A 20,163-nucleotide genomic window follows, 5' to 3' on the forward strand; every position below is an offset into this window, starting at 1 on the left:
AATGTTTATTTTAAGCATAAGGAAACAGACGTAGAGAGAAAAGAACACGGGGGAAACAAATCAATGATATTTACCAACCAAATCGAGTCATTTTGAGCTGCCGATGTTGAACTTTAGATAAAATCTAACAATTAAACGAACTGTTCATTTACACTGAAATGCTGCTCTTCAAGATTGACTTTCATCTGTGTGTGTCGTTTTTAATTTAATCAGTATTCATCTATTAGCAGTTTACTTGTAGATGCACTTTTAAATTGTTTTGTTGTTTAGCTTACCGGAAAACGTATATAGGAGAGAGACATTACAATAATTCAAACAGAAACACATATAATCACAACAAACGTTAACCAGGGAATGCCACTTCCAAAATAGGTCCTGTGATTGTAATTGATTGGGCAGATACCCAATAGAACTACCCAACTCTCGTTTATCTGATTCTTGGCATGTCATTATATTCAAAAATTCTGTATCATAAAATCGGCCCTATTGATTTTTGTCATTTTTGTCACACTTTTTTCAACATACTCTAAAAATACCACAGGCAAAATATCATCAGCGAAATTTGTTTTTGTCAATCGATGTCCGAACTTTTTATAAAGCTTTAGTCAGTTTTGCTGGCATTTCAATATTTAAAAACAAAAAACTCGTGTAAATCTGATAATTATGACACAGCAAGTCATAAAATAATTTGGTCGCAAAGTTCATTTTAGTGTTGACTGAATCTAGCAAACTCCGAGATTCTGAATAGTACTTGTCTTGAGATGACGCACTTTATTGTTGACGTCATAAGAAAAGAACACACAGAATACCAAAATGGCAGAAAAAACTGTTCCGGGTTGAAAGGCACCCAGGTGTAAAAACAGCCTGCCAAATGTGTTGGATATCGAAGGGTCCCCAAAATTCATCCGACCAGCTGGATCCATCCAGACTGAAATTGATGTTCGCGTTTCAGTGCCGCACGTGAGTTCTGTCAATTTTTCAATGATATTGCTCACATCTCCATACAGCGAAGCATTCATGAGCGTATGGACTCACCGGGATGGACGGACACAGATCGACACACACACGCGCACACAAACACACACTGAGGCTCTGACACACACCGACCGCGCACGCACGCACGGACACACGTCTCAGTCTCACACTCTAAACGACACACACGGCACACACACACATCACTCCTTCCCACTCGCTCTCTAACACACACACAAAGTTGAAACACACATACACACACACACTGACGCACACACACACACACACGCACACACGGCACACACACACACTGTGCCACGCGCGCGCACACACACACACGCACACACACATGCACACACCGTAACACACACACACACCAGTGACCGCGCGGATTTAGGGGGGGGGGGGGGGCGGTGAAGGGGGCCTTCAGGGAGAAAAAACAAGTCGCGTAAGGCGAAAATACAACATTTAGTCAAGCTCAGTCGAACTCACAGAATGAAACTGAACGCATTGCATTTTTTCCGCAAGACCGTAGCAAAGTCCCAAAGAGTGCTCGTAGCAAAGTCCCAAAGAGTGCTCGTAGCATCGTCTGTCCACCGCTCGTGGCAAAGGCAGTGAAATTAACAATCCAGAAAAGCGCGGTAGTAGCGGTTGCGCTGAGATAGCACGCTTTTCTATATCTCTATTCTTTTTAACTCTCTGAATGTGTTTTTAATCCAAACATATCATATCTATATGTTTTTGGAATCAGGAACGGACAAGGAATAAGATGAAATTGTTTTTAAATCGATTTCGGAAATTTAATTTTAATCATAATTTTTATATTTTTAATTTTCAGAGCTTGTTTTTAATCCGAATATAACATATTTATATGTTCTTGGAATCAGAAAATGATGAAGAATACAATAAACGTAATTTTGGATCGTTTTATAAAAAAATAATTTTAATTACAATTTTCAGATTTTTAATGACCAAAGTCATAAATTAATTTTTAAGCCTCCAAGCTGAAATGCAATCCCAAAGTCCGGCCTTCGTCGAAGATTGCTTGGCCAAAATTTCGATCAATTTGATTGAAAAATGAGGGTGTGACACTGACAGTGCCGCCTCAACTTTTACATAATGGCGGATATGACGTCATCAAAGACATTTTTCGAAAAAACTGAAAAAAACGTCTGGGGATATCATACCCATGAACTCTCATGAAAAATTTAATAAAGATCGGTCCAGTAGTTTACTCTGAATCGCTCAGTACACACACACACAGAGACACAGAGACACAGACACACAGACACACAGACACACACACACACACACCACGACCCTCGTCTCGATTCCCCCCTCTATGTTAAAACATTTAGTCAAAACTTGACTGAATGTAAAAAGAGAGAGGGAGAGAGAGAGAGATGATGAAATAATAATAATAATAATAATAATAAATAACTTTTCTATAGCGCGAGTCCCATCAATTGGCTCCAGGCGCTTTACAAATTCATTATAGAATAAACTAGCACAAATCAACAAGCATACAAAGCATACATTTAACTGAGACATAACACCAAGAACCCAAGCACTAAGCAAAACTTAGCGTACAATGTTAAAAGTACACACACACACACGCACACACACACACACACACACACACACACACACACACACGCACGCACGCGCACACACAAAAATACCATTGACAAAGAGACCATAAAGCACATACAGGGTAGAGAGTTCCAAAACAGAATAGAGTTGTGGAGAGTCTACTCAGGCTAAGCAAAGGCTTTACGAAACAGGTATGTTTTGAGTTGGGTTTTGAAGGAGGAAAGGCTGCTGGAATCACGGATAGAACTTGGAAGCGAGTTCCAGACGGTCGGAATCTGGTACCTAAAGGTTCTTTCACCAAAGGTCTTGGTCCTGGTTTTGGGGATGCGAAGGAGTTTTTCAGAGGAGGATCTGAGAGAACGGGATGGCTCGTAGATACTGAGGGAATGGGACAAATAGGGGGGGGGGAGTGATTTCTCAAAACAGCGGTACCCTAACAGAGCGAGCTTGTACTCGATTCTGTACTTCATAGGAAGCCAGTGAAGGGTGGTAAGTAGGGGAGTGACATGGTCTTTCTTAGACTTCTGCAGAATGAGCCTTGCAGCACTGTTCTGGACTCTCTGTAAGCGATCAAGTTCTTCAGTGGGGAGGCCGGCAAGCAATGAGTTGCAGTAGTCAAGTCGACTCAGGATCAGAGAGGAGACAAGTTGAACAGTGGCTTGGAGTGTCAGGAATGATCTGACAGAGGAAATCTTGCGCAACTCAAAAAAGGCACATTTACAAACAAAACTAATGTGTTTTTGCATTGTCAGAGCAGAGTCCAGGTACACGCCTAGGTCCTTAACAGCGGTTTGGGAAACAATCTGAGTCTCTTAAATGACAGTTTCTGAGCTCAGGTGGCCCCAGATTGCAGCATTTTGCTCCCTTGAAAAAACAAATTCGGGGGGGGGGGGGGGGGGGCATGCCCCCGGACCCCCCAAGCATTTAATGTTGAACACGTAAAAGCTCTTGACGTAATGACAGCACCAGCTTCACGTCAGAGTTACCTTTCAGACGAGGGGCAGGTTCCCTACACAACTGATAACTATGTTGGTTTTATTCATGACAGACTGACTGTATTTGGTAACATGAAGAATACTTTTAATGACGTCATGGTCACCGAGTACCTTGCTAGCAGAAGTTCAGCTTTCGGAGGAGTAATCGCCGAAACTCTGAGAAAATCAGACCTTAAAGTTAAAGATGGGTGGAGTCTTTTAATGGTGTGTGTGTGTCCTTGTACAACACTCAAGGCGTAGATTTTATGTACAGCAGGTCGCTATTCTATCTCGATGGCGTCACAGCCAATGACGTCACGCTCTGAATACCAGGCGACCGTGCAGAACTCGGATGGCAGGGTAATAGTTCGCACCAAGGGCGGGGCCCTAGGGGGGGGGGGGGGGGGGGGTTAGATGTCTTTCTAGGGCTGCATTGTACAACACGAAACCCGGAAGTGCATTTTATTTACAACAGATTATAGTGATTCTGACTCGAGGGCGTCACAGTCCGCAATGACGTCACGCTCTGAATACCAGGCGACACGGTTATCTTTAGAACTCAGAGGACAGGGTGAGAGTACATGATAGTGTCCATCAAGGGCCGCGGGGAAGGAAGGGGGGGAGGGGGGATGGGGGTGCTAGAGATGACGTTCTTCTACATTGTACAACACAAAACCGACTGACTGGCTAACTTACTATATCTGTCCCAAGTACTAGCGACTACGACATGACGTGGTTTTATGCTCAGAGCAACTACAAAAGACGCCGTGGGCCGGGATTTATCTATAACAGGTGGCGGCTATTCTGACTCCGCGATGTCCTCAGAGCCAGTGGCGACGATCTCGGAGTGCCTGACGACCACTCAGGACTGGGAGGTAAAGACGACAGTATGCATCACGGGGGGCTGCGGGTTCCTGGCCCAGCACCTCATCAAGCAGCTGAACCTCTACACCACCAACATCGAGTGTGTCCGTGTGCTGGACTTTTGCCAGTTCGAACAGGCATTGGGTCAGTTGCTCACTCATAATATATAACTTTTCAGTGAAGTTGCTTAGGGCCAGATCTAAGCAGGGTGAGGGGGGTGGGGGTGGGGGTGGGTGTTAACCAAATGCGGAAAATTGTTGAAACTGATCTAGATTAAAATAATTATGTGCGATCTGGCCCATTCTGGGAGAATATGTCATGAGTTTTAAAGGCAAAACAATGTTTTTTGTTTTACCCTTGGAGGAGGTACATGGTCAGGCCAGGGGAAGGAGGGGAGTGGGTGACGAGGGGACTAATGCTCTCATCAGTTTCTCTACCCGTTACCCCACCTCGGCATCCCCATGGAAATAGACACCAACACCAGACATCTTACTTTGATCTACACAAATGAATCTAATTTCAGTCCGTTCCGGCCTCCAGTCGACCTTTAGTACATAAGTTTGTCAGTGTTCTCTCTTATTGCAGCATAATTTTCATGACGCACAACTGTCCGTCAATGACGTTGTGCCCTCAGGCACTCGACACGAGGTGGGCGGGGCTTATGTCTTGGATGTCACTTGGTGAGGGTGATGGACGGTCGTCTCTAGGGGATGATGATGTTTCCTGTCCCACAGGCTTGTACCTATTCAGTCTTGAGACCAGATGAAAGTGGAAGAGGGTGAATGGTGGCGGTGGTTGGGGTGAAGGGGTTTTGTTTATTCTCTGCTGTCTCGGTGAAACTGTCCGCATCATTCTGCCCCGCGAGTCAGAGAAAAATGTCCCTCTTTTTATATTTAGTCAAGTTTTGACTAAATATTTTAACATCGAGGGGGAATCGAAACGAGGGTCGTGGTGTATGTGCGTGTGTGTGTGTGTGTGTGCGTGTGTGTGTGCGTGTGTGTGTGTCTGTGTGTGTGTGTAGAGCGATTCAGACTAAACTACTGGACCGATCTTTATGAAATTTGACATGAGAGTTCCTGGGTATGAAATCCCCAGACGTTTTTTTCATTTTTTTGATAAATGTCTTTGATGACGTCATATCCGGCTTTTCGTGAAAGTTGAGGCGGCACTGTCACGCCCTCATTTTTCAACCAAATTGGTTGAAATTTTGGTCAAGTAATCTTCGACGAAGCCCGGACTTCGGTATTGCATTTCAGCTTGGTGGCTTAAAAATTAATTAATGACTTTGGTCATTAAAAATCTGAAAATTGTAAAAAAAAATAAAAATTTATAAAACGATCCAAATTTACGTTTATCTTATTCTCCATCATTTGCTGATTCCAAAAACATATAAATATGTTATATTCGGATTAACAACAAGCTCTGAAAATTAAATATATAAAAATTATTATCAAAATTAAATTGTCCAAATCAATTTAAAAACACTTTCATCTTATTCCTTGTCGGTTCCTGATTCCAAAAACATATAGATATGATATGTTTGGATTAAAAACACGCTCAGAAAGTTAAAACAAAGAGAGGTACAGAAAAGCGTGCTATCCTTCTTAGCGCAACTACTACCCCGCTCTTCTTGTCAATTTCACTGCCTTTGCCATGAGCGGTGGACTGACGATGCTACGAGTATACGGTCTTGCTGAAAAATGGCATTGCGTTCAGTTTCATTCTGTGAGTTCGACAGCTACTTGACTAAATATTGTATTTTCGCCTTTCGCGACTTGTTACATTTAGTCAAGTTTTGACTAAATGTATTAACGTAGAGGGGGGAATCGAGACGAGGGTCGTGGTGTATGTGCGTGTGTGTGCACGGTGTGTGTGTGTGTCTGTGTGTGTGTGTAGAGCGATTCAGACTAAACTACTGGACCGATCTTTATGAAATTTGACATGAGAGTTCCTGGGTATGAAATCCCCAGACGTTTTTTTCATTTTTTTGATAAATGTCTTTGATGACGTCATATCCGGCTTTTCGTGAAAGTTGAGGCGGCACTGTCACGCCCTCATTTTTCAACCAAATTGGTTGAAATTTTGGTCAAGTAATCTTCGACGAAGCCCGGACTTCGGTATTGCATTTCAGCTTGGTGGCTTAAAAATTAATTAATGACTTTGGTCATTAAAAATCTGAAAATTGTAAAAAAAAATAAAAATTTATAAAACGATCCAAATTTACGTTCATCTTATTTTCCATAATTTTCTGATTCCAAAAACATATAAATATGTTATATTTGGATTAAAAACAAGCTCTGAAAATTAAATATATAAAAATTATTATCAAAATTAAATTGTCGAAATCAATTTAAAAACACTTTCATCTTATTCCTTGTCGGTTCCTGATTCCAAAAACATATAGATATGATATGTTTGGATTAAAAACACGCTCAGAAAGTTAAAACAAAGAGAGGTACAGAAAAGCGTGCTATCCTTCTTAGCGCAACTACTACCCCGCTCTTCTTGTCAATTTCACTGCCTTTGCCATGAGCGGTGGACTGACGATGCTACGAGTATACGGTCTTGCTGAAAAATGGCATTGCGTTCAGTTTCATTCTGTGAGTTCGACAGCTACTTGACTAAATGTTGTATTTTCGCCTTACGCGACTTGTTTTTTTGCTGCTGCATGTACTGTATAAACCATTTTTTATTCCCCTCCTTTTTGCACTTACTTTCTGATGCTCTCTGTCTCACCCGGCCTCTGCGAGACTAAGGAATAGAAAAGAAGGGGAGATATTCCAATGGCGTCTGTTCAGTCTGATCGCTTGGAATAAAAGGTCACGCGGGGTGCCCCTTACGTGTTGATAAATCTGCCAGGCGGGGTGTGCGAGCGATGCCCGGCGCAGAATCTCTCCGTGCGGTGGTGCTCCCAGACACCTCATACCTTGCCTGTATTAGGGACTAGTGTTGTTAGTGCGCTAACGGATCGTCTCTACTACAGTTTCTAGTAAGTTATTGTAGTAGTCTTGAGAGCGCGTCAGGCCCCGCCCACTTTTGATCCCGCCACGTTCGCAGTGACGAGGTGGGCCGGCGGGGCTTAAATGTCTTGGGTGTCACTTAGCATGCGATGGACGGTCGTCTCTACTACAGTTTCTTGTAAGTTATTAGTAGTTTTGAGAGTGCGTCAGGCCCCGCCCTCTTTGATTCCACCCCGCTCGTGACGAGGTGGGCGGGGCTTATGTCGTCTTGGATGTCACTTGCTTAGGGTGATGGACGGTCGTCTCTACTACAGTTTCTAGTAGTAGTCTTGAGAGCGCGTCAGGCCCCGCCCACTTTGATCCCGCCAACCTGTGGTTGCTGCCTACTTTCCCCCTTTCGTGTCATCTTCAGAATACACGGAAATGATCGAGACGCACAGCATCATCGGGTCAGTGACGGTAATGGAGGACCTGCTGACGGCCACGCAGGAAGCCACGACTGTCTTTCACCTGACCTCTGTCCAAGACCGCACCATGTTCCCTGATTACGTCATCGACAAGGATATCAACATTGAGGGTTGGGATGCTTGTGTATACAACTCTCCTGTGTTCACTTTCAAGTGAATAACTATCGTTCTGATATCATTTTAAAGTGAAGCTAAAGAAACCTGGTATCGGCACTGCTGTGCATCTCCTATGATCTCAATGGTATCAAGGCACGGGTCATAGAGATCAATTTAGATCTAGATCTATTTCCGGTTGTGTTATTTTCCTTCCACCATTCCTCGATGGAAAAGAGTTCGTGTTGTTTTTGTTTTAATTTTTGTCTTTGTCGTTGATCATTGTATACACAAATTACACAAACGTCATCTTGTGAGGGACCAAAAAATATTGAAACTCTCGGATGATTTTTTTGTGTGGTATCAACCTCGACCTACGGTCTCGGTTGATACCACAAAAAAATCATCCTCGAGTTTCAATATTTTTCGGTCCCTCACTCGATGACGTTGTGTAATCTCTATATACTACACGTCATCACAAAAACTAGACAGATGCGTTAGAGGGCAGATCTTTGTAGTGCGGCCTTTAATTGTAAAACCAAGAGACTCAGCGACACAGCCCAATGTGAGTGCGGCTCAGAGTAGCAAACCCATGACCACGTTCCCCAAACATGTCCACATATGGAGCACTACTGGCCAGAAGACACTAGCCTGGGCACCAAGCTCTTGGGACCCGCTGTCGAACTGCAGAAGACTGCGAACTTCATGGCAGCCACCGACCTGAAGAGATGACGGCCATAAATATCGAACGCACAAGAAGAATAATAATAATTGTAAAACCAATTATATGACTGAAAAGGCCATTCACTATCCTATCTCATGCAGACAACAGATTGAGTTTACATGAGGTAGTGTCTATGCAGTGGATCCTACATTAAAGACACCCATCGCAAATTGAAATAAAGGTTCTCGCGTTAAAATCGACAAAAAATCAGAACAGCTAAAACGAAAGCCTTTCATATAATTGGTTTTAAAATACTGAGCTTGAACAGCCTGGGGGGTGGGGGGTGGGTGCTTGGCCGGGTGGTAATGGTTTGTTTGTTTGTTTGTTTGCTTAACGCCCAGCCGACCACGAAGGGCCATATCAGGGCGGTGCTGCTTTGACAATGATATAACGTGCGCCACACACAAGACAGAAGTCGCAGCACAGGCTTCATGTCTCACCCAGTCATATTATTCTGACACCGGACCAACCAATCCTAGCACTAACCCCATAATGCCAGACGCCAGGCGGAGCAGCCACTAGATTGCCAATTTTAAAGTCTTAGGTATGACCCGGCCGGGGTTCGAACCCACGACCTCCCGATCACGGGGCGGACGCCTTACCACTAGGGCCAACCGTGCCGGTAGGTGGTAATGGTGGATGGGAGATGAATAGATGAGTCAGGAAAGGGCGGGGGTGCAAAACTGGAGCTAAAGGGCCGACCAGACTTGGACGCCGTTTTACGGTATATGCGCCGCAGGCCGTTTTATGCGTCGCGCGGAATTTTGCCGAGTGGCCACACATCGACGACTTTTTTCACAACGCGGTATCAGTGGAGCGGAAGCGTCAAGGTCACCTAAAGGCAGGAAGGTTCAGTTACATCGACTGCCACGCCGCGAGCGGCTGACGTCATCGCTCTGGTTTGCTCTGATTGGTCAAATTTCCGCCGTTCTATGTCTGTGTCAGAGAAATTAGAACACGTTCTATTCTTCTGGAAATAACGCTACGCGATCATAGCCCGCCGCGGCGCGCCCAGTGGGACCGTTTTGAGCGGCATAAGTCAAATGTGGACAGGGTCAGCCTGGAGTGTCTGGACAGGCCTTAAGGAGTGGGAGTGGAAGCCAGAAGTGTGGTTCGTAAAGTTTTAGTCCTGTGTGTGTGTGTGTGTGTGTGTGTGTGTGTGTGTGTGTTTGAGTTTGTGCGTGTGTCAGTGTGTGTGTGTGCGCGTGGGGGCTTCCGGAAACCAGGACCTCCTTCTCCGCCCCCCTCCCTCCCTCCCACCTTCAGATCCAGCCCTACCCTTCTTCCCAGGCACAAGGAACGTGATCAAGGCGTGTCAGGAGAACAGTGTGCGGAACCTCATCTACGTGTCCAACACCTCCGTGGTGAAGAGCTACAACAGCATCATCTCAGGGACAGAGGAGAACACCTCCTACCCGAAGAAACATCTCTTCCCGGACGGGGAGTCTAGGGCTGAGGCTGAGAGTCTGGTGCTCGGTGCTAACGGCTTGGTTCTCAAAGGTACGTTGACTTGATTGAGGCCGGACTGTGGAAGTATTATTCTGGTCAAATCTTTAAATCGCCCCCGATGAAAACTGAGATCTTTTTTTTAAGTTTTTATATAAGGTCCACTTTGTTTTTGACTCACATGCGAAGCAAAAGTGAGTCTATGTACTCACCCGAGTCGTCCGTCCGTCCGGAAAACTTTAACGTTGGATATTTCTTGGACACTATTCAGTCTATCAGTACCAAATTTGGCAAGATGGTGTATGATGACAAGGCCCCAAAAAACATACATAGCATCTTGACCTTGCTTCAAGGTCAAGGTCGCAGGGGCCATAAATGTTGTCTAAAAACAGCTATTTTCCCCATTTTTCCCATTTTCTCTGAAGTTTTTGAGATTGAATACCTCACCTATATATGATATATAGGGCAAAGTAAGCCCCATCTTTTGATACCAGTTTGGTTTACCTTGCTTCAAGGTCAAGGTCACAGGAGCTCTTCAAAGTTGGATTGTATACATATTTTGAAGTGACCTTGACCCTGAACTATGGAAGATAACTGTTTCAAACTTAAAAATTATGTGGGGCACATGTTATGCTTTCATCATGAGACACATTTGGTCACATATGATCAAGGTCAAGGTCACTTTGACCCTTATGAAATGTGACCAAAATAAGGTAGTGAACCACTAAAAGTGACCATATCTCATGGTAGAAAGAGCCAATAAGCACCATTGTACTTCCTATGTCTTGAATTAACAGCTTTGTGTTGCATGACATGGATGAACATGTATTTTGGTAGGAAAAATGTGTAAAGCAGTTCTTAGTGTATGATGTCATTGCTATGTAAAGGTCAAGGTCAAGCATGTGAGTCGTATGGGCTTTGCCCTTCTTGTTTTCTTTAATGTGTATGTGTGTGTGTGTATAGGCTACGTGTGTGTGTGTGTGTGTGTGTGTGTGTGTGTGTGTGTGTGTGTGTTCGACGACAATAGCGCGAAGGTGGCAAGTCATTGCGTGCAGTTAAACCTGTAGTATCGTGTAGTGTTTGGATGCCTAAAACTTGATATTAATTGGGAGAAGTCGACTTTGCGCAGTCCACAACCTAATGCATTTTGGTGTCGATGTAGAGTGTCAGGGATTCTGAAACCATGTCATCTTGAGTGATGAATTTGGGAGAAACTTGAACATATTTAAACGACGTCAGGTTCTTGGGCTGCGTTTTATATGTCAGTGCATGATAACGCAAACTCAAGCTACTCCTCAGTACTAAGGGATGGCCAAATCGTCCGCCCGATCGCCAGGCCGGGCGAGTAAAAAATCCGCCGGGCTATAGTGGAAACCGCCTGGTAACTAGCCCGGCCGGTTGGCCAGTGAGCATTCTGGTCAAATGCAACTTTTTTGGTTGTAACAGCAAGTTTCAAAGCCATAACAACAGCGAAATCTCTGCCGGGCTAGCGACTATCTTGAAGTTACTCGCCCTCCTGACGAGTTAAAATTTTAAGATTTGGCCATCCCTGTCACTATTAAGCTGACCGGTTCAACTGGCTTCCGTCCAGACCTAACCAGCACACTGCGGACCTTGTGCATCCGGCCAGTGACCCTGTACGGAGAGCTGGATTCCTACCTCCTGCCGCACCTGGTCGACCTGGCCATCTTCAACGAAGGACACATCCCGTGCATCGGCAGCCTGCGGAGCAAGCATCACTTCATGTACGTGGGCAACGCCGCCTGGGCCCTCCTCTGTGCCAACAAGGCCATCAATAAGATGAGTGGTTTATTGCCTAATGTGTGTATTTACTTAACTTGGAATTATGTTCCAATTTGACCGGCACGGTTGGCCTAGTGGTAAGGCGTCCGCCCCGTGGTCGGGAAGTCGTGGGTTCGAACCCCAGCCGGGTCATACCTAAGACTTTAAAATTGGCAATCTAGTGGCTGCTCCGCCTGGCGTCTGGCATTATGGGGTTAGTGCTAGGACTGGTTGGTCCGGTGTCAGAATAATGTGACTGGGTGAGACATGAAGCCTGTGCTGCGACTTGTCTTGTGTGTGGCGCACGTTATATGTCAAAGCAGCACCGCCCTGATATGGCCCTTCGTGGTTGGCTGGGCGTTAAGCAAACAAACAAAATGTTCCAATTTAAAAAAGAAGAGAAAAAAAGAAGAAGAAAAAAAGAAGAGAAAAAAAGAAAGAAAAAAAGTGTATGGGTATATTTTGATGTGTATTATTATTTGATTTGGAATTGTGTACAGAATAATGTATCTATGTATGTTTTTGTGAGGTGCTTGGAACTGTTTTTAGGATTTCGCCACATAAAGATCCTCATCAATCTTCTTTTTTTCTCCAAATTTGGTGGATTGGGGTAGTGATGGTGGTGGGAAGGAGGTTGGGGGTTGTGCAAGTTTGTATATTATGTGAAATATTCTTCGGGATGAATAACTAAATAGATTGATACAGGTCACATCAGGATAAAGTTTGTGTCAATCAGTCGGACGTGAACATTCTCTTGAAGTTGAACAGCATTTTTTGTTTGGGGGGGGGGGCTCATATGTAGTGGAATCCTCCTTTTTAGACCGACAAAACCCTGAGAAAATAAGGTAAAATCAAAACTTGACTAAATGTAAAAAGAAGGATTCTAATAAAATGGGGATACAATTACAGAGGTTAAGAACAGAATATCTGAGGAAACAGCCTCGGGTCTTAAAAAGGTGAAGGGTCTTATTGCGGGTTGGGTGTCTTAAAAGGGAGTCTTCTATCGGTTAGGGTGGTGCAGGGAGGTGGTGGTGAGGGGAGGGGGGGGTAACCAAGGAGAGTCGCGTAAGCATTTGCTTTTTGACTCACATGCGAAGCAAAAGTGAGTCTATGTACTCACCCGAGTCGTCCGTCCGTCCGTCCGGCCGGCCGTCCGGCCGTCCGGCCGTCCGGAAAACTTTAACGTTGGATATTTCTTGGACACTATTCAGTCTATCAGTACCAAATTTGGCAAGATGGTGTATGATGACAAGGCCCCAAAAAATATACATAGCATCTTGACCTTGCTTCAAGGTCAAGGTCGCAGGGGCCATAAATGTTGCCTAAAAAACAGCTATTTTTCACATTTTTCCCATTTTCTCTGAAGTTTTTGAGATTGAATACCTCACCTATATATGATATATAGGGCAAAGTAAGCCCCATCTTTTGATACCAGTTTGGTTTACCTTGCTTCAAGGTCAAGGTCACAGGAGCTCTTCAAAGTTGGATTGTATACATATTTTGAAGTGACCTTGACCCTGAACTATGGAAGATAACTGTTTCAAACTTAAAAATTATGTGGGGCACATGTTATGCTTTCATCATGAGACACATTTGGTCACATATGATCAAGGTCAAGGTCACTTTGACCCTTATGAAATGTGACCAAAATAAGGTAGTGAACCACTAAAAGTGACCATATCTCATGGTAGAAAGAGCCAATAAGCACCATTGTACTTCCTATGTCTTGAATTAACAGCTTTGTGTTGCATGACCTTGGATGACCTTGACCTTGGGTCAAGGTCACATGTATTTTGGTAGGAAAAATGTGTAAAGCATGTGAGTCGTATGGGCTTTGCCCTTCTTGTTTTGTTATGGATTATTAATTGAATGTCATCTTAGTGTGTATGGGATAAATACTAGTCTAGCTTACAAAAACAAAATCTTCAAAACATACCTTCTGACATTGTTGGACAGTGTCTCAGTGCTGTTGGCTCGTGGTAAGCCGAAGTGTTAGATAACAATAACAATACTCTATCGTCCATTAAAATGGAAAATCTAGAGTGAGCTAAGTGTACTGCATACGACTGCATGAATGGGTCCTCACCTTACGATTTACATTTTTTATTTTATTTTTTTTAATGTTTTACATGGAATGGAACTAGACGCCTTTTCTTTAAATACACCCACTACACACTTCAAATATTGAAGCTGACGGTTGCATTCTTCATTCCTTCTTTGAACACGGATCTTTCCAGCTACCGACATTGATACCTCGGATCAGCCAGTCTATGACAGAAGACGTCTGGACGTCCGGTGGGCAGACGCCATCAACATCATCGGGGGGCAAACGTCTTTCAAAGACCTTAGTCAAACCTAAGGGAAAATTATGGGGAAAGAAATTATTCTCCTCAATAGGCCGTGATTCTAGAAGTAATAGTGTAAGCCTACCTACCGTACCAAGGACCTCAGATCCTTCAGTCTCTGGCTATAGCGTTGACGTCATCACGCCGCCGTGGGAAACGTATGACGTCAAGGGGGAAGGCAAAGTTTACTTCATCTGCGACGACACACCACCCATCAACTTCTTCTTGTTCATCAAACCTATCCTGTATCGCTACGGCTACTTTCTCACGTCCTGGTCGCTCCCTGAAAAATGGGCTAAAGTGAGTATCAGTACTGTTGAAGAGACATTTTTCTTGTTATACTTATTTGAAACTCCCAGAACTAAGTGAAGGGGTCCTGCGACACACTAAACCTGAAACTAAAGAGCGGGTCCTGAGATGCACTAAATGTGTGTAATCATGTGTACCGCAGTTTTTGACTCACATGCGAAGCAAAAGTGAGTCTATGTACTCACCCGAGTCGTCCGTCCGTCCGTCCGTCCGTCCGGACCGTCCGGAAAACTTTAACGTTGGATATTTCTTGGACACTATTCAGTCTATCAGTACCAAATTTGGCAAGATGGTGTATGATGACAAGGCCCCAAAAAACATACATAGCATCTTGACCTTGCTTCAAGGTCAAGGTCGCAGGGGCCATAAATGTTGCCTAAAAAACAGCTATTTTTCACATTTTTCCCATTTTCTCTGAAGTTTTTGAGATTCAATACCTCACCTATATAAGATATATAGGGCAAAGTAAGCCCCATCTTTTGATACCAGTTTGGTTTACCTTGCTTCAAGGTCAAGGTCACAGGAGCTCTTCAAAGTTGGATTGTATACATATTTTGAAGTAACCTTGACCCTGAACTATGGAAGATAACTGTTTCAAACTTAAAAATTATGTGGGGCACATGTTATGCTTTCATCATGAGACACATTTGGTCACATATGATCAAGGTCAAGGTCACTTTGACCCTTATGAAATGTGACCAAAATAAGGTAGTGAACCACTAAAAGTGACCATATCTCATGGTAGAAAGAGCCAATAAGCACCATTGTACTTCCTATGTCTTGAATTAACAGCTTTGTGTTGCATGACCTTGGATGACCTTGGGTCAAGGTCACATGTATTTTGGTAGGAAAAATGTGTAAAGCAGTTCTTAGTGTATGATGTCATTGCTAGGTTTAGTTATTTGACCTTGACCCTCATGTAAAGGTCAAGGTCAAGCATGTGAGTCGTATGGGCTTTGCCCTTCTTGTTTTTGTTTTTTTTCCCAGAAAATATTCTGCCCGGATCTGTACCGACGCAAATTTACATAGTCAGGGTTTAGCCTGGGTGAAAAGGGCAATGGGACATTTGTCCCCCCCCCAAACAAATTCCGATGGGACATAGTCAAAGGCAAGAAGCGCCTAAGAGGCCTGTACGCGTTTTGTCCAAAGATGCGAAATGGTGCAATGGTGCCATCTGAGAATTAACCGCTGTATCGTGTTATCTGTGGGTGTGTGTGTGCGTTTCAGTGTGTGTGTGTGTGTGTGTGTGTGTAATCCTATGTAAAGTGTACATTTGGTGACGCAGTGGTACGTAATCTCAATGCGCCCTTTGACGCACTAAAGGGAATTGTGATGGGACATTTTCAGAATTAATGCGCCAATGGTGCAGGGCGCACTAGGAAATGAAACCCTGCATGATAGTTAGTCAAACCCATATGACCGTATTGTTTTTGCAGTAAAGGGCGCAGAGAACGTCCAAAGTCGGCAATACGTTGACATGATATGAGCCCTCCACTGATCATCTGGCGAGGAATGTGCCTTCCAAAAGAAAGAATATGAACTTCCTGGTTTTGATACCCTCTAAAATTCCACCGAAGGGGTTCAAAGACCCCCTGAACATAAAAGTTGGGGGTCCTGGGACCCCTCTCCGGGTGGAGCATCGGTGTGGCTCTGTTCATGTGCAGTTCAGCCTTCTCAATGTCATCGAGTGTGTGAACGTGAAAAAACTTCGCGACAGACACTACAGAACAGATACTCTCAAGGTTTTATTCCGCGACATGTCCCCGGACAAGAATTTGACCTTTTCAAAGGAGATCAAGACAGTCTTGATCTAAGGACTATATGTCCGCGGTCGAGAATAAAAAGCTGGTTCTTGTGTTTGATTGTGTACGTAAGTGTTAGTTGGAGTGCTTTGGAGAATGATGAGCATATGAGCTTGCGGCGATCATCCTTTTTTGAGGATGAACTTAAAGTCGCTTGTTCATTTCAATGCTTGTCATTCTCTCAGGTGCCAGGAGAAAGGTTCCGTACAACTCTCGCTTACTCCATTACACATGTCGTATGCATAAAGAGCGATTACTTCCCTTTGGTTATTTGATAAGATTTGTTTCAACAAGATTTGAAGAAAAAAAGTGTGTAAAGACATGATTTTAATTTTCAGAACCTTGTTTTAACTGTGGCTCCCGCGTGAACTGAGGAAAGAAACAACATTTTCCGCGGTCCCCGATAGCCGTGTCGGTTGAAAGGACGTCAATTAAAAAAACAATAACCAACCAGCCAAATTTAATAAAAAGACCACTGGATCGACGTACTGTAAATGTTAGGTTTTGTTTTGTCAATAACAAAACGTTCCAAATACCAACAATTCTTGTTTTTTGATTTTCAACCAAGCAACCAACCTTCTCAATGTCAATGACTCTTTAGGGGTTTTGTGTTGCTTTTGTGTTTGCATTTTGTTTTTCTGTGCATTCGTTGTCCCGAAGAAGCCTCCATAGGCAACATTTCGACTGTGTTCTTGTCTGTGCTGTCTTTGTGTTGAAGAGTACCGATTTCTTTTCTTTTTCAACAATGTCAGTGACTGAAAACGTGTGTGTGTGTGTGTGTGTGTGTGTGTTTGTGTGTGTTTGTGTGTGTGTGTGTGTGTGTGTGTGTGCGTGCAGAGAGTGGCCACAGTGGTGTATGTGGTGGCCTTGATCCAGTATGTGTGTGTGCAGAGAATGGCCACAGTGGTGTACGTGGTGGCCTTGATCCTGTATGTGTGTGTGCAGAGAATGGCCACAGTGGTGTACATGGTGGCCTTGATCCTGTATGTGTGTGTGCAGAGAATAGCCACAGTGGTGTACGTGGTGGCCTTGATCCTGTATGTGTGTGTGCAGAGAATGGCCACAGTGGTGTACGTGGTGGGCTTGATCCTGTATGTGTGTGCAAAGAATGGCCACAGTGGTGTACGTGGTGGCCTTGATTCTGTATGTGTGTGCAGAGAATGGCCACAGTGGTGCATGTGGTGGCCTTGATCCTGTATGTGTGTGCAAAGAATGGCCACAGTGGTGTACGTGGTGGCCTTGATCCTGTATGTGTGTGTGCAGAGAATGGCCACAGTGGTGTACATGGTGGCCTTGATCCTGTATGTGTGTGTGCAGAGAATGGCCACAGTGGTGTACGTGGTGGCCTTGATCCTGTATGTGTGTGTGCAGAGAATGGCCACAGTGGTGTACATGGTGGCCTTGATCCTGTATGTGTGTGTGCAGAGAATAGCCACAGTGGTGTACGTGGTGGCCTTGATCCTGTACCCTTTCATCATGTGCAACCCCAGGGTGACCATTAACGACGTGCACCATGTGTGTCGCACCTACACCTTCAGCGACAAACTGGCGCGCCAGAGGCTGGGCTACATGCCCATCTTCAACCCCAAGGAAGGGATGCGTCGCACCACCGAGTTCTACGACAACAAGTACAAGGAGGCCATGATGTCTCACCTGGTGGACCACGCGCTCAGCTCCAAGCACGTGGGCATGCTGAGGAGGATGTCCATGATCAAAAGAGACATTGCTGTGATGGATATGACCGACACTGGAAGGAGATTCCGGGTCAAGAGGGTCGATTCCAGAAACAAAGGATGGTGGTAGATTTCAATAATAGAGGATGGTTGCCTTTGTAACATCAAAAGAGACGTTGCTGTTATGGACCGGATCGACGCTGGAAGGAGATTCCGGGTCAAGGGGGTCGACTCCAAAAACAGAGGATGGTTGCCTTTGTAAAAAAAAAAATAGCATCAATCGTTTTGGTTTTGGAGCTCTTGGTTTGAAATCATGTCATCCAAGAAATGCGTCTGGCTGTCCGTGTAAAGTAAATTCGCCTGAACATGTTTAGATGGTTGGGGTCAAGGTCACGAGCTCTAAGAATGATGGCTTTTTTCTACCTTTATAACATGCATATGCATGTGACCTTGTTGATGGATTTGTTAGGTTTTCCACCATGATCATATCACAAAAAAAGGTGTCTGGTGAAGTACCCGAGGCTTATTTTGGGGGTCGATTTTATACCTATAGTCAGGGACCTATATTATATAGGTCTATGCTATAGTGTAATATTACTTTGCTTTGGTAGAATTGAAGGTTGTGGGTCACGGTCATGATCTCTTACAAAGTCTACTCTAAGTAGTCCTGTATGAAGAATTTTCCTGACTTTCTTTGAGAGATTTTGGGATTAGGGTGTAGCTTCCAAACATTGGCTACCCTGATAAAATAAACTGCTCTGTAATAGAGACAATGTGTTGTTTGTTTTTAAAACAGTGTAAATTTGTAAAATGTTGGTTTTTGTGTATTTAAGAAGAATATTAAGTTTCATGACAGCTTGAGAGAAAGCGTGTGTGTGTGTGTGTGTGTGTGTGTGTGTGTGTGTGTGTGTGTGTGTGTGTGTGTGTGTGTGTGTGTGTGTTAAACTTCTAAAAAGAGGTAAAGTGGATTTTTATATTTGCAATGTTACTAGAAAGACAGAAAACAAATGCACACACAGAGGAAAATGCACTTAGAGCTAGCCTTTCACAGCATGGCATAACACAAAAAAATTGTTTCTTACCACAAATGTATTTGAAAGCATTCTGTCAACATTATGCATTCAAATATGACCTGCCATGCACTTAACCACACTAATTCAGGCAATAATAGACAGAGCATGTTTTCCTTAATATATAGTCACTGGAGCACAGCAATATTAAAACAAAAAGCTATTTCAGAAAACATGGTTCTCTTCTTTACTGCTAACTCTCTCTCTTTCTCTCTCTCAATCTCTCTCTCTCTCTCTCGCACACACACACACACACAAGTTTATATGCACATCTATTCCCACACACTCGTGTGCACAAACATACATATGCACACACTCACACATGCATGCACATGCACACACCCACTCGCTTGCATACAATCACACACATGATGACAAGTGGGCTCTGAGATCCAATATTCCATTTGGAGTTCCATGTTTTGATCACAGATTCTCACATTCTTTGCCACAGTCACTTCGTATACTGAAATAAAACAGAAACCAATCATAGTTCTGTTCTCTGGATCTTTCTTGCAATTTGTTCACATATTATATACATGTATATCATTCGATCAATCAATATCAATGGCAGAAGAATTTCATATGAAGAGTAAGCTTTATTTTTTCAATGTGTATTCAAAGCCCCAGTCTGCCTCAAATGGTTTGCAGAACGACTTAAATCTTCTCACAAAAAAAGCAGTTCTAACCTTATGGAACACACTTGCAATAGCATTTAACATCATTAAATGACACAGTTCGTTTGAATGGCTATTTAGCTTGCGTAAACCACACACCAGATTTCATTTTTTGAGTCACTTGAGAAAAAGTGACTCTATGTAATCGGTCAGTGTTAGTCTGTCCGGCCGGCCGTCCGGCCGGCCGTCCGTAGACACCACCTTAACGTTGGACTTTTCTCGGAAACTATCAAAGCGATCGGGCTCATATTTTGTTTAGTCGTGACCTCCAATGACCTCTACACTTTAACGATGGTTTCGTTGACCTTTGACCTTTTTCAAGGTCACAGGTCAGCGTCAAAGGAAAAATTAGACATTTTATATCTTTAACAAAGTTCATCGGATGTGATTGAAACTTTGTAGGATTATTCTTTAC

The 20,163-nt window shown here is 43.8% G+C and overlaps 1 protein-coding gene across 3 annotated transcripts; it reads left to right on the top strand.

Annotated features, from left to right (window-relative positions):
- Positions 1-716: 716 nt before the first annotated feature.
- LOC138975992 (3 beta-hydroxysteroid dehydrogenase/Delta 5-->4-isomerase-like) lies at positions 717-19,185 on the top strand. Of its 3 annotated transcripts, none has more exons than XM_070348787.1 (7): positions 717-960; positions 4,332-4,547; positions 7,776-7,940; positions 9,938-10,147; positions 11,685-11,893; positions 14,101-14,520; positions 17,331-17,749. In XM_070348787.1, exons 2-7 carry the CDS (start codon positions 4,355-4,357, stop codon positions 17,520-17,522), a joined length of 1,389 nt encoding a protein of 462 aa, XP_070204888.1. In that variant the 5' UTR covers positions 717-960; positions 4,332-4,354; the 3' UTR covers positions 17,523-17,749. The 3 variants fall into 3 exon arrangements, with proteins under 3 accessions (XP_070204888.1, XP_070204886.1, XP_070204887.1); XM_070348785.1 differs by lacking the exon at positions 17,331-17,749 and adding an exon at positions 17,757-19,185 and having other exon boundaries at positions 771-960; XM_070348786.1 differs by lacking the exons at positions 7,776-7,940; positions 17,331-17,749 and adding an exon at positions 17,757-19,185 and having other exon boundaries at positions 771-960.
- Positions 19,186-20,163: the final 978 nt, after the last annotated feature.

Source organism: Littorina saxatilis, linkage group LG9, assembly GCF_037325665.1.
Source record: "Littorina saxatilis isolate snail1 linkage group LG9, US_GU_Lsax_2.0, whole genome shotgun sequence".
NCBI lineage: Eukaryota > Metazoa > Mollusca > Gastropoda > Littorinimorpha > Littorinidae > Littorina > Littorina saxatilis.